This window comes from Lissotriton vulgaris, chromosome 4_2 (assembly GCF_964263255.1).
Source record: "Lissotriton vulgaris chromosome 4_2, aLisVul1.2, whole genome shotgun sequence".
NCBI lineage: Eukaryota > Metazoa > Chordata > Amphibia > Caudata > Salamandridae > Lissotriton > Lissotriton vulgaris.
In genome coordinates, this window is record NC_141692.1 from 1238818 (window position 1) to 1263083 (window position 24266).

Here is a 24266-nt window from a genome sequence, read left to right on the forward strand (position 1 = left end):
TCCTACGTACTGTCTTTGGAGTTCTTGGAGTTCAATGCCCAGAGTTTCTGGATGTCTGGCATAACAGAGTTTTGAACTGAAATAATATTAAATGGAACAAGATACATGTTTAATCTCTTGATGTTCTCTTTTCTTTTCTTGAAACAACAACCATGATGTTCTTACATGCTTGAGTTAATTCTTGTCACACAATTATTTAACACTGGCCATCTTGCGTATACCAATTGACTAAATTGCAAACTGCATAACTTTAAATCTTAGAGTGCGGAGGTATCACTTATTTTAAGATATTCACCATCAGGTAGCTTTACCTGTTGATCTGACATCCTTGGTAGTGGGATGCTTCGGTTACCTTGAGTTGCACCGTAATTTCTATGTACTCTAAAATTGGAAATATACAACTCTGTTCTTTTGGTCGAATTTGATGTGTGATCTGTCTATACCATCCCTACTATTTCATGATATTGTAAAGTTCATATTAAATATATTAAGAAGCCTAGACAAAGTGCAATTGCCATGAGTGCTAGCAAAATCAGCACCAGTTAGCTTTACCCCCATGATTCCTCAGACATATGGTGTCATTTGACAATCATCCCAGATCTAACCCAGCCAATTCTTTAGAATTCCTGAGAATCCAACCATTCTTCAAAAGGGCCCCAAATGCTTCAACCCTACGTTTATAAAATGCTGTCTCTAAATTTAAAATAGAGAAAAACTCCCTTGCCATTGTTGAAGGTGCCTGAGGGTCCAACCACGCTGAGGTGATGCAGACCCGAAAAGCAATGAACACCAAGGACTCCCCTCCCATCAATTCCACCCCCAATACCATCACTCCAGGAGTTAGATCCAGGTTACTATTGAATATATTTCCTAGTATTTAGAAATCTGCAATCCTAATATGTCTAATACACGTCATGTGCAAAGCAAGTGAACTAGATCTGTTGCATAAAATTGACATTGTGGGAAATTGACCCTTTTTGACCCCCCCCCCCTTCCCATTTAGAGATTGTTGCTGGAGTAACATATGTCAAATATTGTCTTACCGTGCTGTGCTTGCAGCTCCGAAGAGCATAGCACCACACAACTTAGCTCAAGAGAATCATAGGAGGTGTGTTCATCTAACCCAAGCTTGGCTGCCACTTAACATTGCACTTCTCAAGATCATCTGGTGCCCTTTTACACAGCTGGTTCTAGATTGAACTGATAGAAAGTTTTTCCACCTCAAGAAAAAGATCCAAAAGTGCTATCCTCTCCAAACTTTCCAGCCCCCTTTTTTTTATTTTAAAAGCTGTGAATTTGCAGATATTTGTAAAACCGCCCCTTGTTCTTCCAAGGATATCAGACCTCCCCTGGATGGAAGAGTCCAAACTGGGGTTGAAGATATGGGGGCAGATTTACAAGCCCCTTGCGTCACTTTTCCCATGTTAAAAGTGATGCAAAAGTGCCCCATTGTATTTTGAAATCCCAGGTTACAGCGAGGTGTGGATCAGGTTGGGCCTGCATTGAGGTGTAGCTTGTGAACACAAGATTAATAGGGAAACTGTGTTTGAAGGTTGATGTATTGTTTAACGTCGATCTGAGTTTATTGTCTTTTTCTGTAGTTTTTGATGCAGTAGTGGTATGAGGCACCAGGACCCCATGGGGATCTCATGTTACGTTATCATAGCTGCAAATTCACACAGTGTACTTCTAATTTAAGGGTACTGGCTGAGCAGAAAACTGTTGAGGAGTGGTAGCGAGTTCCTATTTTTATTGATGAATATTTCATTGTACCGTGTCGACAGCACTTATAAATTAGCATGTATGCCCTGAGAATTCCTAATCATGCACAGGACACAGAAGTTTAGTTCTTTCCCTATACATCTGATATCATTTTATTATTTAAAATGTTGTATGTTTTAGTTTTCACAGATGCACCTGCATTAGTGTGGTCTTGTCAGTGCTGGGTCTGGTGAAAACATCCTCACACAGCAAAAACACCCAACATGAGTGTGTCTTTCTCACGTGCCATCATCCTACAAAGACAGGACACAGACACTCATGGGGTGGGCTCATTACTCTCTAATGCCACGGCCACGAGATGCTCTCTTCTTCCAGGTGTAGCAAAGCCCCCCTCCCACGAGACCCAACAGACCAGGCACAAGCACCAGCAGGAACGAATACTCCCACCCTAAAGCTAGAATCAGCGCTACTGCGATAAGCAACCCCAGCAATGCTCCTATGGCCATGCCCTTGTTAAAGATGCTCCCAGCTGGATTATTGTCCATTTGTATTATTATGCTAATCAGTTCCTCCACCTGTGTGTCATTTTCCTTTCCAGTCGCCCTGTTGTTAAAGGCGCAGTACTGGCCTCTACATTTTCTAATTAATTTTCTGAGACCCGGTTCTGCTTCTGAAACAAATGCATGTATTGTTTGATCTCCCAGGTCATCTTTGCGGCTGAACACGACGACCATGCGCCTCAGCACATCAGACCCAAACAGACCTTCGACCCTCTGGACAGCCTCGCGCTCTTCTTTGGTGAACCTTCCGGTCTGGAGCACCAGGACTATGGCCTGGGGCCCCCCAGGGCCACAGAGCTGCAGAGAATGTCTGACGTCACTCCTCACTTCTTCTGGACTGGTGCTGTTCAAGAACCCCGGGGTGTCCACCACCACCAGGCGCCTTCTGCCCCGGACACAGACCCCCTTCTCACACTCCAGGGTCACCGTCTTCGCAGACGCCCTGGACCCAAAGCGCCTCTCCCCGAGGATGGAGTTCCCGGTGGCGCTCTTCCCCGCTCCGGTGCTTCCAATCAGTAACATGGTCAGTACATCATTTGTGGCACTTGACCCATAGTCCGGTGTTTCTGCAATGAAAACCATTAACATGTAAGCAAGAAAAAATGCACCAGGTTTAAATAGCAAGCAGGTCATATTGATGTTGCCTGGGACAGAAGGAAAGGTGTATTTTTATTGTAGAATCTGTGGGGCAGATTTACAATAACTGGCGCATCCCTGCAGATCAGCAAGGATGCGCCAGTTATTTTGCGTGTCGTTAGGAACCCCTTGCGCTACCATCGATGCGCCACATTTACAGTGTGGCACACAGTCGCAAAATGATAGACAGATGCGTGACACATCTGTCGGCGTAAGGGTGACGCGTTGCTAGAGTCGTGGCGCAAGTTAAATGCAACAGAATAAGCATCATGCAAAACATGAAATGAGACCTTTCAACAACAAATTAAAAGTGAGGCATATGCTTTGCTGAAAAATACTGTAACATTAGTAGTGTGTATGCACTTCGGTCCATGACCACGGTACACCGCTGTACATGGTAACACGTTGTAAGTTGTGCGCACTTTCCTCCCTTCCTAGCCCACGTGCACCTAGTTCATTTGCAATGGAATAGGTCGCACATTCACAAACGTTTGAGCTATTGGCATTGTAAATGACAATGTATTTTATTTATGTTTTAAAACAAAGTCATTGTCATTTACAATACTAATAGCTTAAACTCTCGCAAATGCGAGACCTATTGTTTTGCAATAAAGGGTCTTTTCGACAGCTTGTTAGATTGTAAATATCAGCAGAAGAGACCAAACTGTGATGTCTTCAAAGTAGTGAGAAATACTGCAGTGAAGAAGATGTGTATGTGCTGTAATTTACGCAGTCACAAAGTGTGACGTTAGAGCTACATATGATCTGAGCTATAAACACTAAGGGGCATATTTGCAAGCCCCTTGCACTGCTTTTACGCCACCGGTGCATCACTTTTGTGACGCAGCGGTGGCGCAAAAGATGCATCATGGTGCAGGGTATTTACAATGTGACCCATCTCCCAGATGCGTTACGTTGTAAAGCCCTGCGCCAGAAGAGGCGTACCATCGCAGAGGGAGGCATTCCGGCGCAGGAACGCCTCCCAAAAGTGGCTGAGTGAAATCTACAAGATTTCACTCAGTCACTTTTGGACCCATGCTGCGTCAAATGCCTGCGCCTGCTTGTAGCAGGTGTAAGGATTGACACAGCATTATGCACATAGGGCCCCCCTGATCATTGCTGAAACTGCGTCACACTTCCAGCGATGCGTCGCTTTTATGGCACAGATGCGTGACGCATCTGTGCCGTTTTTGCCCCATGGTGCACCGCATTGTAAATGAGGCGCACCATGGGTGGCGGAGCTGCGGCACACAATAACTGGCGCATCCCTGGGGATGCGCCAGTTATTGTAAATCTTCCCCCAACAAAGTACTCCAACACCTTTCGCTCTGTGATTACACTGTCATGGCTCAGGAGGAAGAGCGAGAGGGTGGGCTATTTCCTGCCCTCTCCGTGATTTGAGTGTACAGTGTGGGATTGTGTAATGGTATTGCTTTCTTTGGCCTAATAAAACACTCCAGCTGTAGTAGGGCCATGGCTTCACCTCCTGGTGCAGGGCGGGCAGTGTTTTATGGCAGGCATAGAGGGACGGATGGTTTTTGCTGCATCTTCAGCCTTGTACAGGGTCCTTGCTAATATTAGTGAGCAAAAGGTACCAAGGTGGTGGTATTGGTGGTTGTGGTATGGGTATTGGTGGTGGTGGTGGTATTAGTATTAGTGGTGGTATTGGTGGTGCTGTATTAGTGGTGTTGGTGTTGGTGGTGGTGATATTGGTATTGGTGGTGGTATTTGTATTGGCGGTATTGATGGTGGTGGTAGTGTTGGTGGTCAAGTATTGGTATTAGTAGAGGTGGTTGTATTAGTGGTGGGATTGATGGTGGTGGAATTGTTGGTGGCAGTGGTGGTGGTTGTGGTATTGGTGGTATTGGTGGTATTGGTGGTGGTGGTACTGGTGATGGTATTGGTGGTGGTGGGGGTATTTGTTGTAGTGTTAGTATTGGTGGTGGTGGTATTGGTGGTGGTGGTGGTGGTGTTATTGGTTGTGGTGGTGTTGATGGTGGTAATGGTGATGGTGGTGGTATTGGTGTTGATATTGTTGGTAGTGTTGGAGTTAGTGGTGGTATTGGTGGTGGTGGTCTTGGTGGTGGTGGTAGTGGAATTTGTTTTGGTATTGGTGGTGTAGATTGTGGTGGTGTTGGTGATGGTATTGCTGATGGTTTTAGTGGTGGTGTTGGTGGATGAATAGGTATTGGTGGTGGTGGTATTGGTTTTGTCGGTGATTGTATTGGTGGTGGTAGTATTGGTATTGGTGTGCTATTGCTATTGATGGTGGTATTGGTGGTTGTATTGATATTGGTGGTGGTGGTGGTGCTATTGGTGTAAATCCATATTTTGTAAAGCGCAAACTACTCACCCGTCTCAAGGCGCTGGGGTCTGTCATGGAAATTAAGTGAGCTATTGCCCAAAGTCCTATGGTGCTGAACTAAGCTGCTGCCGGAGCCAGGGATCAAACTGCGAACCCTGTGCTCCGAAGTCAGCTGCCCTGGCCGCTGCACCACACCCCTCCACCTCTCCATCTCTCTGGTATTGTTGGTGGTAGTGATATTTGTGGTGGTGGTGGAGGAATTGGTGGGGGTGGTGGTATTGGCAGTGGTGGTAGTGGTATTGGTGCTGGTGGTTGTATTGGTGGTGGTGGTATTGGTATTGGTGGTGGTATTGGTGGCAGTAGTATTCATGGTGGTGGTACTGGTGGCAGTGAAATTTGTTTTGGTATTGGTGGTGTAGATTGTGGTGGTGTTGGTGAGGGTATTGCTAATGGTTTTAGTGGTGGTGGTATTGGTGGTGGTATTGGTGGTGCTGGTATTGGTGGTGCTAGTATTGGTTGGGGTGGTATTGGTAGTAGCAGTATTGGTATTGGTGGTGGTATTGGTATTGATGGTAGTATTGGTGGTTGTATTGATAATGGTGGTGGTGGTACTATTGGTGTAAATCTATATTTTGTAAAGTGCAAACTACTCACCCGTCTCAAGGCGCTGGGGGCCATCGTGGAAATTAAGTGAGCTATTGCCCAGAGTCACCTGGTGCTGAACTAAGCTGCCACCAGCGCCAGGGATCAAACTGTGAACCCTGTGCTCCAAAGTCAGCTGCCCTGGCTGCTGCAACACACCCCTCCAACTCTCCATCTCTCTGGTATTGTTGGTGGTGGTGATATTTGTGGTGGTGGTGGTGGAATTGGTGGGGGTGGTGGTATTGGTGTTGGTGGTAGTAGTATTGGTGCTGGTGGTGGTATTGGTGGTGGTGGTACTGGTATTGGTGGTTGTATTGGTGGCGGTAGTATTCATGGTGGTGGTGGTACTGGTGGTGGGAGCCATCGTGGAAATTGAGTGAGCTATTGCCAAGAGTCACATTGTGCTTAACTAAGCTGGCGCCAGAGCCAGGGATCAAACTGTGAACCTTGTGCTCAGAAGTCAGCTGCCCTGGCCGCTGTACCACACCCCTCCACCTCTCTGGTATTGTTGGTGGTGGTGGTATTTGTGGTGGTGGTATTGGTGGGGGTGGTGCTATTGGTGGTGGTGGTAGTGGTATTGGTGCTGGTGGTGATGGTATTTGTATTGGTAATGGTGTTGGTATTGGTGGCGGTAGTATTCATGGTGGTGGTGGTACTGGTGGTAGTATTGGTGATGATATTGGTGGGGGGGGGTATTGGCTGTAGTGGTGGTATTGGTGGTAGTGGTATTTGTGGTATTGTTGGTGGTGGTGATGTTTGTGGTGGTGGTGATGGTATTCGTGGTGGTGGTATTGGTGATGGTGGTGGTGGTATTTGTGGTGGTGATGTTATCTGCCAGCATCCTACAAAGACAGGACACAGACACTCATGGGTTTGGCTCAATATATTCTAGTACCATGGTGAAAGGATGCTCTCTTCGTCCAGGTGTAGCAAAGACCCCTCCCATGAGACAACAGACCAGGCACAAGCACCAGCAGGAATAAATACTCCCACCCTGCAGCTAGAATCAGCGCTACTGCAATAAGCAACCCCAGCAAAGATCCTATGAGAGAGAGAGAGAAAACTCTGTTTATTTAGACCGTAGTCTTTAAAACCAAATCGAGTTAAATTCAGGGTATTATACATAATTAATTATTAGTAAAACAATATACAGCTTTTGTTAAAATCTTTAAAATGTATAAAAACATACAAAACATTCTACTTAAAAGCTGAATTGTCTTGTACTTTTAAAGTTAAGGCTATTCATTATCTTCAGCAGTCCACCATTACAGTAGGGAGATTTAAAAGATATTAAAACCCATAGGACTTGTCCCGACTAAATGACTCTTCTTCTTTTATTATTTACAGGGTAACTGGGGTTTCTCGCTACACTTCTTCGAGCTTTCCCCTGACCATTTGATTTCTTTCTTTCAGGTAGTAACCCAGAGATATAGCTATTTCTAGATATTGCTCCAGTTTTAGGGGGAACTCCAATATTGTGCCTAATGTATGCGGATGACATTTTAATTTTGGACCTTACCCCAAAAGGTTTGAATGGTCATCTACACGCCCTGAACACCTACGCTGAGGCCCATTTTCTAAAAATAAATATTTCAAAAAGCAAAATAATGTGTTTCCTGGGAAGGAAAAAATCCAAATATGACAATTACTATTGGTCTGTTGGGGCGAAAGACTAGAAGTAGTCAAATCTTATCCTTTCCTTGGAAAGATTGTCACGAGTAGTCTAAGAGACACAGCCCATATCGAGAACAATAGCAGGAAAGCTCTTGCTCAAGGGAAGAGCCTTGTTTCTCTTTATAAGGCGACAGGTAGAAGGCACTTCTCTATAATGCTCGAGGTATTCCGAGCAAAAATCCCCGCATCCCTTATGTATGGGTTAGAAACAGTAGATATGTCAAGTTGGAATTTTTTGGATTCCACTAAAGGAAAAATATTACGTAACCTCATCTCTGTAAATACTGCGAATTCCACGTCCTCTCTGAGACAGGAATTCGGTTTGCGTAGTTCCTGGGCTCAGGCAGTTGCGAGTGTGGTGCGTTGGGTTTTTAACATAGCTGAGGGAATGCCGGGTACGCTGAGGCATCTTATAAAAGATGAGCTGTTGGGTACTTTTAATGCTTATTCTTTAATTATAAGGAATTTTTGACAGACAGTTACATTATTGCAGTTGGATGAATTAGGTCTTTTTTCATTATCCGCGGCCCAACTAAAGTCGGTTTTAAAGTCGGCTTCCTGGGAGCTGGACTACAGAGTAGATAGAGGGGCAAGTAAATTGAAGAGAGGGATGTTCCCTACCAGTAGTTTTTGTCAAATGAAAAAACCTCAGCCATACATATCCTGGAATCTCCCCCATGGAGTTCGGCGATTTACCCTTTTGCTAAGGCATAATTTACTCCCTTTGAATTGCCTTCTGTCTAAATGGTACGGTCGTTCCGACATTTGCGATTTTTGTAATTCCAACTACTCCCAGGATGTGTATCATGTCATTTTTGTCTGTCCGGCACTTATGGTATTTAGACGTAAATGGTTAAGACCTATGTGTTTCCAAATGGGAATCCTTACAGCCTCCGATTTTATTGAAGCAATGCTTAACCCTCCAATTGAAATGTTTTGTTTTGAATTGTTTCATTATTTTAAATGTTTTCTGCCGTTATATTTATAGATTGATATTATGTATTTTTTATGGTACTTTGAGCAAAATGTTTCTATTGTTTTTTACTGTTTGCTTGAATTATTATGTGGACCTCAATTGAGTTCCGTTATCATAAATAAATAAACTTGAAACTAGATATTCCATTCTTAGCATTAAATTGATTCCTTGGGCTCTCACTCTTGTGTCATATTTTATGAATATGGGTCGCAGAATCCGTTTTCTCACTTCAACATACATGAGACAATCAAGAAGAATGTGCATTATCTCACACTTAGTCCCCATACCGCATTTGCATAAACCATCTGGGTACATAATTTCTGCCGTGACTTTCTCCTCCATTCGCCATGGGATAATGCCAATTATCATTTTTAAAATATCCCACCTAAATCAATAGTTCGGGAGTGCTTCTAGGTATGGATATCCTGTATCGGTTTCCCATACTTCTATCATGTTTTTTACCGATTTTTTGTTTCTTAGATAACCTAGGTCCTGCGACCTCGAGTGCTCCCTTCCTTGTGCTCTAAGTGTCACTTTTGTAAAGACTACTTCTAAGGGGTTTTGGGTTGTACCCACATCTAGGCAACAAACTGTCTCTTTTATCTTCTTTTTTGCCTCGCTGCCCATCTTAGGTTGCTTTGTTGTATTTCCTCACTACACCAGTGAGACACCTTTTGGGCTTCCTCTAGAGATTGGCGTTTCCAAAATCTAGCCACCGCCATTCTGACCTGGGTATTCCTCCCTACCAATCCTATTTCGAGTCTAATTGCCTGTAGCATGGCTGACTTTGGCAAGGACAGTAGCGTTTTTACAGCTTTACCTCCCTCCTGATTCCAATCCCCTTTACCACTAAGGAATAGGACCTCTGCCCCATATAGTACTTGTGGGGGGAGCATGGCTGAGAAATATTTTATCAAGGGTTTGTGTGACATATCTCCTTTTGGTTTTATTGATTTTTTTCAAAACACAAATGGAGGAAGAAGCTTTTGCATTTTGGTTTTCTACATGTTTGTTCCATTTTAGTGATGATTCAAACCATAGGCCCAGATATATATATTCTTTTACTGTTTCTAATTTAGTTTTATCTAGATACCAGCAAAAGCTCTTTGGCCTTTTACCAAAGCACATAACCTTTGTTTTGTCAATTTTTACTATTAGCAGTTTACTCTTGCAGTATTCATTAAAAGCATTTAATTTCCTCTGTAGCCCCAACTCTGTCTGGTCAGTAATGACAAGATCGTCTGCATACAATAAGCATGATACTTTCTTGCCACTCATTCTGGGGCTAGCACTCTTCTCCACCTCCAATACTACCGGCAAGTCTGCTAGGAAGATTGGAAAGAGTAGAGGAGCTAACACGCAGCCCTGTCGGAGTCCATTGTCTATAGCTATTTTCCTTGTGAGTGCCCCCTGTGTATCTTTTACTACTTGGGCCCAGTTTCCTCTATGTAGCTCTTTTAATATCGCTAATAGGTCAGTTGGGATATTATAATTAATCGGGCACTCTCAAAGTTTCCGCCGGTACACTGAGTCAAAGGCTGCCCGGAAGTCGACAAAGCAATAAAACAAGTTTCCCCTTTGCTCTATCGACCTCCGGGCCAACGCCCAAAGTGCATAGCAGTGGTCCATTTTGGAATGGCCTTCCTTAAATCCTCCCTGTTCCACTGGGATAATTAGGTTTGCTTCTACCCAGTTTTTTAATTTGCCTAGGACTATTTTGGCAAATATCTTCTCCCCAATATCAAGTAAATTGATTAGTCTATAGTTTTTAGGTCTATGCATATCCCCTTTCTTATGTATGGGCCGTATTATGGCCCCTTTCCAGGTATTGGGGATTCTCCCGGTTTTGAGGAATATTTGAAACATATCCGCGAAGAGTTTTGCCCACCAGTCTGGCTGTGTTTTAATTATCAGTGCTGTGAGGTTATCAGGGCCTGCCGCTCTCGTAATGTTTAAACTCTTTATCGTTTTTCTAACCTCATCAACAGAAAACTTGGGTTTCATACCTACTACCAGACTGTTCCAGTCTGTTTACAGGTTATCTTCCTGATCTGTTTTTGCGCTATGCAGGTCCTGTAAATATTGCTCCCAGGCCGCCTCCTCAACAACACAGTTCATTGCCCCTTTGTGGCCTTCTGCTGCTTAGTTCACTAGTTGCCAGAACTGGCGTAGGTTCCTTGTTTCAATCATCTCTAGAAGTTTTAAACAACATCCTTCTTTGAATTCTCTTTTTACCCTCCTTGTTAACATGTTATACTCTCTTTTTTAGGGCCACCAAAGCCTTTGCACTGGCCTGATTCCCATTTCGGGCAAAGCCATTCTCCTGACTTCTATTTTCTTCTCTAGACATTCCTTTGTAAACCAGCCTGTTAGTTTACCTATCTTTCGATTACTCACTTTGGTTTTGTTATTTCCCCCATTACCATCTCTTAATCCTTTGCAGAGTATTTGGACAACCTCCTCAATTTTTCTTACATACCAGTCAAGGGTTTGTCCACTAGCTATCTGTAGGTCTAGATTTTGTTGCAACCTTAGTAGTCTTGATATATATTCATCCATTAGTTTAGTTGTACGGCGTCTAGGGTAATGCATCTGTTGCTCTAACACTTGAGGGCGGGATTCTACCTTTACTGCAGGAAACTCTAGGGATAGCACATTATGGTCACTCCCTTCTCTATTTGTGATGCTAAACCCCGGGACTAAATGGAAGTTCAAGGGTGCCAAAAAAAACATAGTCAATGGGGCAGCTCTGTGTACCTAATTTAAATGTTCTCTGGGCAGGACAGTCTTCGGGCCCCTTCCGTTTAGGCAGAAGTGATTTTTAGCTCCTTGGAAGTTAGCCAACTGTGTGTCCTTTGCACCTAGTAAACATTCAGGGAATATTGCCTGCGGTATGTCATATGCCTCTAGTAATTCTCAGAAACAGAAGTCTACATTCTTTGTGTGTAATTTGTGGTTAAAATCTCCAAGAAGCAAAATAATGTCCTTACAGTACTTTTCACATAGAGAAACCAGATCCTCTTTAAAAAGAGCCATTTTCTCCGCATATTGCTCCATAGAGACCCATTGGATGTACACATTTATAATCAGTATTGTATCAAGATGTATACACTCACAGTTATTTCCACTACTTTTTTCATAATTCTTGTAGACAACAGGGTCATTATTCCACCCGCAGGACGCCCAAATCTATTCTTCTTTTGCAGGTCGAATTAACTGGCAGAAATCATTGAAAATTAGTGTCTTGCCACATAACCAGGTCTCCTGGATACACATAATTTCTACGTTTTCTCCAAGTTTGTTTACGTTTTTTTGTTTTTCATCAGCTCCCAAACCATTTATGATCCAGGAGGCCAGTCTTATGCTATGTGGCATACCTTTTTCCTATTCAATGTCCTCTAACCATCCTTCCTCCCCCTGTTCTTCCACGAATTTCTGCGATGGGCCTGCCTGCCCTAACTCCTTGCTCCAGTTCCCCCACCACTGGTCAATATTTGAATTATTTGCTGTTATTTTTATGTTTCCTGGCGTCTCGCCATCCTCAACCTCGTACTCACATAACCTGACCTGTCTCTATCCTAGACCGGCGTGGCATTTAAGGAAGTGATGTCCCTGCCCTTCCTTCTCACCTACGTCTACCAATACTTCGTTCTCCTCTAGCAATCTTATTCCCTCCTTCTGTAACTCGATTGCTGCTTTCTTGATCGTCTCTATTACCAGGTTGGAGTACAGTGTAACATTTGTAATCTCTTTCCCTTCTCTGACCTGACTGAATCCCACTACCCTTAGGTAGTTTGTTCCAATTGTTTTGAGGTTCTGACTTTTTGCAAAACCTTGCAGCAGTTGTGACCTATTTAGGGACGGCCTCTTTTCCAACATTCTTCCCCCCTTTACTCATCAGGATTTGTTTAAAGTATAACTCCATGTTCCCGTTATTCTCTTTTCTTACCCTAGATAGTGGGGATATTTCTTTCATATTAGCTTTAACTACTTTTTCATTCGAACTACCTGGTCTTATCTCTCTTGTGACCCAGGTCTGCAGATTTCCTCCCAATTGCCTCGCGGTCACGTTGGACACTGCTAGGGGGTTATTTTGTATCTAGGTTCTTTTGTAAGTTCGAACACTTGAGACAGAGCGTCGCGTTTACCTGCCCTTTTGCAGTTTCCTTTATTTGTGTCCTACTATGGTGTATAGATCCTTTCATGACTCTTCCCTGTGTACCTCCTGCCTTTACCATCCCCGTTTCCTCGACCATTATTTGTTTCATTTTACTTACGTTTTTTTTTTTTTACCTACACCCCTTGCACATTTGGTTTCACTACTATGTCCACATCTATTATGCTATGGTCTCCTTATTATCATCATAGGCCATTTTGATATATATACTTGATGGCTCTCCTTGAGGAGGTTATCGGTTTGTAGCTGACTTTTCCCCTTAATATCTCTCTCTGACATTGGCGTTTTATCTGCAATCTTTGGCAAAAGCTCTTTCCCTAAGGGCGGTTCATTGCTCTCCTCCTGTATCTGTATTGGTGACTCATGATCGGGGATTTGTCTTACCATTGCTGGCATGAGGGCCCTTATCCCCTGCAGCTCCCTCTCTATTTTGCCTAAGTAAACAGTTTGTTTTTTAACACCGCATTATTAGACAGGGTTACTTCCAGTAGGCCTTGTAGGATCTTTTGGAGAATCAACATTAGATCCAACATAGAGACTGCAGACATTGATGATAAGTCCCGATTTAGATCTGGATTTATCTCTGGAGTTGTATTTAGTTCGTCGATTTGCTTCAAGCTGTTATCTAGGGTTCCTAGCAGACTTTTAAGGTCCATTCTTTTCTCGGTAGTGCTACAGCTCAGGGAGATTTCTGACCCTTTCTCCTTCTCTTCCGAGGGTGTTGGGCTGTCCTGTTGGATCAGGCTATCCAGGGAGTCTCTCTCCAAGTCATACGAGAAGAGTGCCTCTGGTGATGATGACAGCCGTGGCGAAGGTAGACCCCCCTGATCCAGTAATAACTGTAGAGAGTGTTTGACCATATTAAGGAAATCGGTCTCATGCACCTCCACCAGTAGGGATGTACTTCCTTTCTCGCCCATATCGGTGTTCCCATTTCTTGTAGCTGATTCACTTATAGATTTTCCGTGGGTTAGGGTTTGGTCATGTATTTGCGCTGATGGGACAACTTTTTTGAAGTGTCTCCCCACAAAATCCTTCATTGTTGTGGCTCTGGCTGTAGGGTCGACCACAGCTTTGGTCTTCTTTAGCCCCTTTCTTTTCCCTTTAACTGGGGACAAGTCTATAGTCCCACTGTTCCCTTCCAGGGACCGCGGGCTTACTATGTTTGCCACCTTTGCTTTTGTCTTTGAATTTTGGTCCGCCACTTTTTTACCTTTTTTTGCGGCCATCTTGGCAATTTCACTCGTTGTTTATGTTGCTCTTGGGGCTAGTGCGTCTTTTTCTTTGTGTGTGAGAAGGGAGGGGAGTCTTTGGCAGCAAGGGTTTGGTCCACTACTACTATTGCCTAAGTCCTGTGATTTTGGCTCTTCTAATGCTCTTCTTATGCACAAAAATAGACCTCGGTGGGGTGTCAAATCAACCACTGATTTGCTGCTGTATTGTTGTCTAAAAACCACAAGTCACAGGGTCCCCCGACTGCTCGAGCCAAGAAGAGCAGTCCCACTCTGCTACTGGGGTTTCATGCTCCTCGACTCCTCACCCCTCATATACCTCTGCGTGTCTGCCTTGTAGAGTGCGTCGTGCCCAGCCCTTCTGCCAGCCGCTTTGTGCAGGAAACCCCAAGCCCCACTGCCTTTTTGGCAGTCCTCGTTTTTCTTCCGTGCCGGGTCCACAATCGATGCCGTTTTCAGAATCGCCTTCTGCAGCTCTGCGCACCGGGGGTCGCGCTGGTCGCGCTGTCTCACTCTCCTCCCTCCCTCTACGTCGGACTTTGAACGTACGAGGGTAAGGCTCTGGGGCGGGGGCAGAGGCGGGCTAGCGGGCTGCAGGCTACGGGCTCGCGCATGGCCAGAACACTACAGTGAATTTTTGCTTTGGTCCCTTGGTTTCTCCCAAAAGAAGTATACCCACTTAGGCAGTGTGTTGCAGGGAAAGATCCTATAGCCATGCCCTTGATAAAGATGCTACCAGCTGGATTATCTTCCTCCTTCTTCATTTGTTGTATTATGCTAATTAGTTCCTCCACCTGTGTGTCGTTTTCCTCTCCAGTCGCCCTGTTTCTGAAGGCGCAGTACTGGCCTCCACATTTTCCAAATAATTTACTGAGACCCAGTTCTGCTTCTGAAAGAAATGCATTTATTGTTTGATCTCCCAGGTCATCTTTGCGGCTGAACACGACGACCACGCGCCTCAGCACATCAGACCCTCGACCCTCTGGACTGCCTCGTGCTCTTCTTTGGTGAACCTTCCAGTCTGGTAGTGTTGGAGGTGGTGGTGTGGTATTGTTGGAGGTAGAATTGGTGGTGATGGTCTTAGTGATGGTCATCTTGGTGGTGGTGGTGGTGGTAGGGTTATTCGTGGTGGTACTGGTGGTGTTGGTTGTGCTATTGGTGTTTGTGGTATTGGTGGTGGTGGTGTTGGCAGTGGTGGTATTGGTGGTGGTATTAGTGGTGGGATCAGTGTAAGTATTGGTGGTAGTGGTACTGGTGGTCGTATCGGTGGAGGTGCTGGTTTTGTGATGGTGGTGTTGTTGTTAATAAAACAGGCTTTTGAAAAAACCCATCAAGTAGCTTTAGTAAGGATTACATTTAACACACATATGCTGTTGTCAGCATCAACCCATTAGCACAGGATTATGTGCTACCTAGAATTCAGATGACTAACTTCGCTAATCATTTCTAATTCCATTTTACTTGGGGATTTGGAACAGACACAAGATAATGCTGGATTAAAGTTAATGAAAGCAGGCGCCTGGGTTACGGAGCGGCGGTGCTGCTTAAAGAAACTGGAGCGGTGTCAGCTGAAGCAGTGCATGTCCGGCCTGCAGTAAGAGAAACTAAATAAAGTAAATAGTGCATACAGACTAAATAACAGGTCCCATGTAACAAATGAAGTGGGAGGGTACAAATTCAAACAAGGTTTGTACAAAGGAGGGACTAACAAGCCTATTAACAAATTGGAAGGCAGCATATACGAAAGACAATGACACAAGCCAATGAAAAATATGGGAGAAGAGTGGGCGCAGCTTTTCTCCAATATTCTACTACAGCAGATTGCAGATCGAGCAGCTCTGGTGTGAACATGGGCTTCTATTGGAATTCTTCAGGGTATATTTTCAAGCCCATTATCGCCGCTTTAGCAGCAGTTTTCTGCAGCTAAACCAGCGATAATTTTAACGCTGTTCTTGATAATATGCCCCTTAGTGTCTTCAGGTGATAAATTGCTATATAAATATGCTGCAGAGTAAAACGCAAAAAGAGGCAAACCTTATGAAAAATAGTTCCACCAAAGTGGATGTTAAGAGCATTTTGGAGACCAGAAACTGATAAGAGAAACTGATGAGGAACAAGCTTTGGTAAATGCTGAAAAATATGCCACAGCCAATAGAAATGCAGGAAAAGTAAGTGGCATGCACAGGAAACAATGAGAAGCCTGGAAAGATAGGAGCTTCTTTTAAGTTTATTTTGAAAATAATAGATATCTCAAGCACAGAGCAAGCACTGTGCAGGCAAAACATAAAACATAGACTGCCTTGTACCAGCCAGAATCATCTAAAAAAATCCGGCACTGCCTTGCTTTAGTGATTCTCAGATTCCATGCTATCACTTTTATGAGATGTCATCAGTGATGTCATAAAGGAGGTCATTTAATATGTTAATGTTAATGTTAATGTTAATGTTAATGTTAATGTTAGGTGGTATTTTGTATAGCGCTCAGCTACTCCAAGGAGTGTCCTGGCGCTTTTGGACCTACAGAGGAAACAGGGTGGCAGGCGGCGAGGGGGCAGGCCTACTGAACAAAAAGCCAGGATTTTAGGTCCTTCCTAAAGGCCAACAATTTGGTATTCCTACGAAGAGTAATCGGCAGGGTATTCCAGAGCTGAGGCGCCAGACGCTTGAAAGACCGTCCACCAGTCCGTACTCTTCTTATGACTGGGACCGCAGCCAGAGCCTGTGACTCTGACCTCAGGGATCTGGCAGGCTGATAAAGAGCCAGCCCCTTCTGAATGTATTTGGCCCCAGTAGTATGAAAAGCCTTGTGGGCCAAAGTAAGTGCCTTGAAAACTATTAGTTTCCGGATAGGCAACCAGTGAAGAGTGTACAGGAGGTCAGACGCTCTGGCTCGCCTATGTAGGCCCAAAATGGCCCAAGCCGCCGAGTTCTGAACCACCTGTAGACGTTGGAGAAGATACTCCGGCAGGCCCAAATACAGGACATCGGCATAATCAGCTTGGATCAGATCGACAGCCGAAAAAGAGCACCTCAGATTTGTCTGAGTTACACTTGAGGCTGTTTAGCTTGAACCATTTAAAAACAGCCCCTAGGCACCCTCGGATGTTCTCACCGTCGAACTCAGACCCCTTCCCACACGTGAAGAGGAGCTGAGTGTCGTCAGCATATGACTCGATCTGCGCACCGAACGACTCCGCCAGTGCCGCCAGAGGAGTCATAAAGATATTAAAAAGAGTAGGGCTCAAAACAGATCCCTGGGGAACTCCGACCTCCAGTGGAGGCACTACCGCAGAACAGGGGGGGGCCCAGACCGTTTGGCAGTGGCCCGCTAAAAAAAGATCTGGACCAGCTGAGCACCGTCCCCCGCAGACCGATCTCTCTAAGTCTGGTGAGGAGACCCTCATGGGGACGGTGTCAAAGGCCGCCGACAGGTCAAGCATCACCAACATGGCCTTTCCTCCTGCACCCAATACCTCCTTGATTGCCTCCGTAACTTCCAGCAGCGCCGTCTCGGTGCTCAAGTTGGTACGGAAGCCGGATTGAGTGAAATATAACAGATTGTGGCTTTCAAGGAAACTAGGGAGGGATGTATGTACGTGTTTCTCTACGATTTTAGCAAAGGATGGCAAGAGGGAAATAGGCCTATAGTTAGCATAGACCTCCGGGTCCAAACTGGGCCTTTTTAGTAACGTGCTGATCATAGCATGCTTCCGGACTGATGGTACCACTCCAGTGCTGAGGGAAAGGTTCAGCACAGGATTAACAAGGGGATTTATTACCTCCGCTATTTTAGCCAAAAATTTGTCTGGGCAGGGATCAAGAGGGGACCCGACTTTAGTTTAGCTAAGAGCTCCAGTGATGTAGCTACTGCTAGAGGTTGAAATTCCGAAAACGTGGGCTCATAGCTAGAGACCGACCCTGCCCTGGCACTGGAGGTGGGGTCAGCCACTACCTCAGCCAAGAAGAAAGAGTCCTGAATGGTCTTAATTTTGCTGGAAAAAAAATTGGCAAGTGAGGACACCCAAGATTCCGAGTGCGCACATAGCGGCGTACTCATTTTAGGGGCAATAAATTCCCTTACAATTGTAAATATCTCTTTGCAGGAATTGGTAGCCGCCTCAATTCTCTTTGAGAAGTAAGCTTTCTTCTCAAGCATAATATCCTGATGATAGGCTTTAATGGAGGCCCTATACGCCACCTTAGCTGTGATGTCATACTGGCGACGCTAGGCCCTCTCCGCAACCTTACACTGCCTCCGTGTCAAGGCCAAGACTTCTGTGAACCACAGCGCAGAGGCACGTTTAGCAGATTTGTGGGAGGCAATCTTGGGGGCAAGATCATCTAACCTTTCCATAAGCCATGTCTGTATAGAAGCCAGATCCCTCTCTAAAGTCCCAGACAACGGGCATGGGTGAAGTAGAAGCGCCTGAGCCAACATTTCAGGAGAAACCCGATGATAAGCCCGTGGGGCCTGACAAGGCCGTAAAGGGGTACTGCATAGTGGTTTATTAGTGCCTTGAATGTGGAAGTTAACCGCGAAATGGTCCGACCATAGCACAGGAGAAGGGATAGAGATGTCAATGTGAACGGTGGAGAAAACCTGGTCAAGGGTATGGCCTTTGCTGTGAGTGGGTGTATTAAGGTAGGGGGAAAGACCTAGGGGGGAAGTGATATCACAGATCTTAATAGTATCCACGTCTGCCCTGTCGTCCATATGGATGTTAAAATCCCCCAGCACGATACAGTGCTCTGCCCTCAGACACAGTGCCGAAACCATTGCATGCAGCTCTTCATAAAAAGAACCCATGGGTCCCGGTGGCCTATAGATCAATAGCCCTGTGCGTGATTGGTGTGGTGACAACAATATGGAAAAGGCCAAGGATTCGCAGCCTGGAATAACGTCAGAAGGGGATGATGGAGCATGTAACAGACCTCTTCACCACGATTGCCACACCTCCACCCCTGCCCTTCGCCCTATCTTGCCTAAAAATAACATAGTCAGGGGAGATTGCAGTGGCTATGTCTGGGTTTGAGGCCTCCCCCAGCCACGTCTCTGTGAGGAACAGACAAAAAGGTTCCTCAGTGACCGGAAGCTCATAGATGTCTAACGCGTGTCTGCTCAAAGATCTTGTGTTAAGGAGCAGACAAGAATGCTTGATGGAGGAAGCAATGGTAGCAGAGACAGAGGCGGGGGCATTGCTCGGAAGCCAGCCACAGCCCGGGCATTGCCTCTTACCCATATGCCGCCCAGGAAAGACCGTGCAGCACCTGCTAACCCCATTCTTAAGAGCCAGTAGCTCTGCTGCAGTATACTTCAACATGGTACCCATAGGCACAGGATCTGAAGCCTCCCCGACGGCACCCGTCCGCCTCCAGGATGCTGACGGGCGCAGACGGGCTTTCCTTAGGCGCTCCTTTGCCGCGAAGGAAGGCGCCCGCTGCTCGCGTCTGCTGCGCGGAGCCGGAGGCAACGAAATATATAGCGTCACCGGTCCAAGTCAGCACCACTAGTTTGCCGACCTGCCGACCGGCGAGCCAACCTCCTCACAAGATGGCCGCCAAAGCTGAGAACCGGCCTACTGGTCCCCTAGCAGAGGGGTGAGTGATAGAATTAAAAATACAGAGGTAGAAATGAGAGCCTAAAAGTTACCCAGCTTTCTGACTCAGGCGCTGACAGTGCAATAAAGTGAGTGCGACAAAAAACAATTAAAATGTACAAGCAGCTCGTAATCAGCAGCAAATAAATATAGAAGTAAAAACGCTGTTTACTCAGCAAATGCAGCGCTCGCTCACCCGCACCCAACTACCTCCTCAGGGTAAATGGGTAACTGGGAATATCGAAGGTCTAACCCGGGCACTCTACTTGCTCAAATATATAGCGTCACCGGTCCAAGTCAGCACCACTAGTCTGCCGACCGGCGAGCCAACCTCCCCACAAGATGGCCCCCAAAGCTGAGAACCGGCCTACTGGTATGTCATTCTTTATGTTGTATACAATGTTATAATCAATGCATAAGTGGGGAGAGATTTACAGTTAGAATACCTAACCATAACCTTTGAATTTCAGTGTTTTTAGATTATCTTTAGTACCAATACCTTTTAATTGACTCTTTAAAAAAAAGTCGAGTTTCTATTCATGTTAAGTCACTATGTGCTAATCTAATCATAATTCCACACTAATCTTTATTTGTCTCCATCAATTTCTTTTTTTATCATATGCCACATATTTCACTTGATGCATGAGGATAGGTGGGCCCATCACTCAATCCACCACTGAGGCTAACGTCCAGTGCACATGGCCTTAAACCAGCTGTGCATTGCCACAGGCCTGGGTCAACTCATCCCAGTTTACCAAACCTCGCTTTACAGTGACATCAGCTTGGTTCACCCACCTACTGAGGGTTATCTGCATAAGGCCAAAGAGAGGGGGATGGCCAAGCACAGCTAAAGTGCAGGATTCATAAATCCTGTTGAGGGTTAGTGAATGCCAAAATCTTGAAGAAGGTGCGTATGGCCCTGAATGGTCTAGCATACTCAAATCTGAGATGTATTTCCTGTGATAAAAACAATTCTTTATGTTACAATAAATGTAGTGAAAGTTGCCTTTATTCTTTTAATTGAAATTGTAAATTATCTTTGGATTTGCAAATCCATAAAGTATCCACAAAATAATGGTTCTGATTTCTCTAAAAGGATAAACTCTACTTTACCAGACCTGATTACATTGAAATGCTAGTTTCCCAAGAACTATTGAATTTATTTATACTTAATCAGGATAGGCACTTCCCTGAGTAAAGTTCAACTTACATACCAGGTTTACATGCCCATTTTGTTTGAACATCACTTGATGGATCTTCATGAACCTTGCTGTAGGAAATTAGCTTATATAGCAGAAAGGAGTACAAGATCTTTCTATCAAATAGTTAGCAGTAATATATGCAAACTTTTATTTTTTATTAAAAAAATTGCAAAACACCCAAAAATATATTTGTGTCCTCATCACGGGTAAAGATATATATGTACACTGTGAGAAATTGGGTTGTTGATTGAGGGAGGTGCAAGCCCTTCTCAAGCAACAACATCAATCCATACCAGGGTGTACCACAAACGTCACTAAATTAACCAATGCATAACCCTCTGGTAGCTTGGCACTTAAGCATTCAGACTTATCATAGAGGCACTGTGTTAAGTATTTATGCAGCACATAAACAGCAATACAGTCAAAACACAGCACATTAAAAATCATGCACCAGAGGAATTTTTAGATCTGGAAAAATAGTGTATTTTGCCAGGTGGAGTTGGCAGTTTAAAAAACACTATAGGCTGCAATGGCAGGACAGAATAATTCTTTAAAAGGCTACTGTAGTGGGTGACACAATGAGTGCTGCAGGCTTGCTAGTAGCATTTAATTTACAGGCGATGGAAAAGGGTAGTACTAATTTACTAGGAAATTGGGTATAAACCAATTTTACCTTGCTTAGGAGAGAGGGCAATAGCACTTCACATTAGTTATCAGTGGTAAAGTCCTAATGGCAACAAAAACAAATTCAGAAATACAGGAGGGGCAGAGGCAACATGTTTGGGCGGCCAACAGGGGGTTACTGAGTCTAGCATGCCCACTTCAGCCAAAAGCCAAGGCAGAATAATCAATATCTTGTTTGGCTTCCCTGCTTAGGCAAGATAATGTGGACAATTAGTCTCTTATGCTGTGGTGCTTGTCAATTCCATTCTTGTCTCAACCTAGTTTGAACCTTTTGACAATACTCTACAGAGGAATTGAATACTCTCCATCTGTGAAGCACCTAACCTTAACTTGCTAACAGATGCATTCCTGTAGACAAACAGTATTACTATTGCAAAAAAAGTGATCAGGCCCATTTTGTCCCTTGTGTCAGACTTCTGTCCCCAACCTAAGGAACAGAAGGGTAGCAGCCAGCAGAGGTGACTGACAGCCTAGCTCCTGAGGGGAGACATCCTTTACCACGCATCCACTACAACACGGTATGTTATATTGTGGTTTTCACTATGCAAGTTGTTACAGCAACTTGCACTAGAGGGCGCTCTAGACTAAGGAACAGTGTAATTTACTATTTCAACACCTTCCCACTGTACATAGTCTGGAGTTGGAATAGTAATTCACACTTTTCCTAGGTCCAGCGCCCTCCACCACAATTCGATGTAACGACTTTCGTTGTCAAGACCGTGATGTAACATACCGCATTGTAATGGAGCGTGTTGTATCATCATACATCCTTCCTGAGGATCCCCTGATGTCTGAGGGATCTGAGAATGGGAGGCAAGACCCCCAGGTGTTATGCATCCTACCTCCACTCTCCTTTGTAGCAGTTCAAAGATGGTATCCTGAAACTAGCTTCTGAGCCTAACTTCTGTACCAGGCAGCTTGCTCACAAATTTTGACTATTTATATTTATTTATATATTTATATAGCGCAACTAATACCCTAAGACATCTAGGTGCTTGTCGACTAACATCCTGCCAGCCATGAGGTAAAAAGTGCTGACCATTGACCCTGCTTGCAGATCAGGCCGCTCCACACGCCACACTGCCCCACCTGTGCATCCTTGCCTTTGACGACCCGCTGCTGCCGCTCTGTAGGTTCGCTGACCATACTCTGCCCTCCACTTGCCTGCGCCTGCCTTTTTTCGCCCTGCTATCTGAGTTTCTGCTTCTAGTGTAACTGTATTTGTATTTCATTTACTCTGTGTTTCTGCTTCTGGTATACCTGTATTTGTATTTATTTACTCTGTGTTTCTAGCTCTTAGCCCCATTTCCGTTTCCCCTTCTTGAATTGTGCTCTCAGTTCCCGCTGCTGCATCCCCACAGCCTCACCCCCTGAACACCCCGCTCTCCCCTCCCAGCTGCTCCTCCCTCCCACTTACCCTTATATGGCAGCCGCGCAGCAGTAAAGGAGCGACCCTTGACCCTGCTTGCAGGTCAGGCTGCTCCACACGCCGCACAGCTCCACCTGTGCGTCCGTGCCTGTGGTGTCCCGCTGCTGCCGCTCCGTAGGTTCGCCGACCCTCCTCTGCCCTCCGCTTGCCTGCGTCTGCCTTTTTTCGTCCTGCTATCTGTGTTTCTGCTTCTGCATAACTGTATTTGTATTTAATTTACTCGGTGTTTCTGCTTTTGGTATAACTGTATTTGTATTTAATGTATTCTGAATTTCTAGCCCATAGCCCCGTTTCTGTTTCTCCTTCTTGAATTGTGCTCCCAGTTCCTGCTGCTGCATTTCCACGGCCCTCCCCTGTCAGGACGGCCTGCTGGATCACAGGAGTCAACGCTTAGTCCCAACGCCCCTCTGCCTCAGAAGCCACCCGACACTGCAATGTCAAGGTAACCCCTAAAACAGAAGGGAAAGGGGAAGTGGACAAAACAACAAATGAGAAGAGAGACCGCCCTCGAGTGATGGAGTACACTCGTTGAATTGGTCATCTGGGTCTTCTGGTGTCACCTGCAAGGAAACCCTATTTAATTTCATGGAATTTGTTTAACATTCAAAGTAATATTTTACACTATCAAAACGCATACCCAAGGACCACAGGCAATTGCTTCTCTCTCACTAATTTTCAACTGAAACCAGGTTTTTCTATTGACCTACGTAAAACACAGTATCATTAGCTATCAAGAATACTCTATGGGAACTATTAGCGTGACTCTATGATTTTTCTTATATTAAGGTGTACTTGACAGAGTTAAGGTGTGCTCTGTAAACGTAGTCCATAAATGTAGTTTCTCCGTAGTACACAGCATAAATTTAAAGTTCCAAGAGGACACAAACCCTAGCTATGGGTAAACTATGAGGAAAGAAAAACAGCTTCCGGCGTATAAGTTCAGTCACTTGTAACACCTAAAATAGAGGACGCCCAGCGCGTCAAAATTTGATTCAATACAGTCTAGAATGAGGCTTGAAGGTTCTTACTTCTTGTCCCTCGTTGCGCATGCGAATGTTGAATATCTTTGGATGATGAAATCGAAGATTTCTCAGGAAAACTCGGAACTCCGGAACTTCACTCTGGCTTCGTGGACGATTCCAGTTGAAGTGCGCAGTTCGTTATCAGAACGCGCGCCTCACCTGCTGCATCTGTTGCGGGCGAAAAAACACTAGACCGGCAACCTTGCACTCTGCCGCGTCCCGTTCCTTCCGCCATGTGGCCGCTGCTTTTCTGGAGTTCAATCAAACACCGCTTAAGGAAAATTACTGGAACCACATGACGTCTTTTCAAACGCGTATGTTTACATTGGTCTGACCTCTTGACCTGATTTTAGAGGTTTTCCCACTACGTTGACTAGTGGCTAGGCAAGTCTTGACAGTACCTCCCTC

At 45.0% G+C, this 24266-nt stretch overlaps 1 protein-coding gene across 1 annotated transcript in view; it reads right to left on the minus strand.

Moving 5' to 3' along the window:
* Positions 1-1390: 1390 nt before the first annotated feature.
* The window catches only part of LOC147718086 (GTPase IMAP family member 1-like), a 110716-nt gene continuing 87840 nt past the window's right edge, over positions 1391-24266 (minus strand). Inside the window, exon 3 of the mRNA XM_086919184.1 lies at positions 1391-2848. Coding sequence (XP_086775310.1) covers positions 2055-2848 — 794 coding nt within the window. The 3' untranslated portion in view covers positions 1391-2054. The remainder of the gene's footprint in view (positions 2849-24266) is intronic.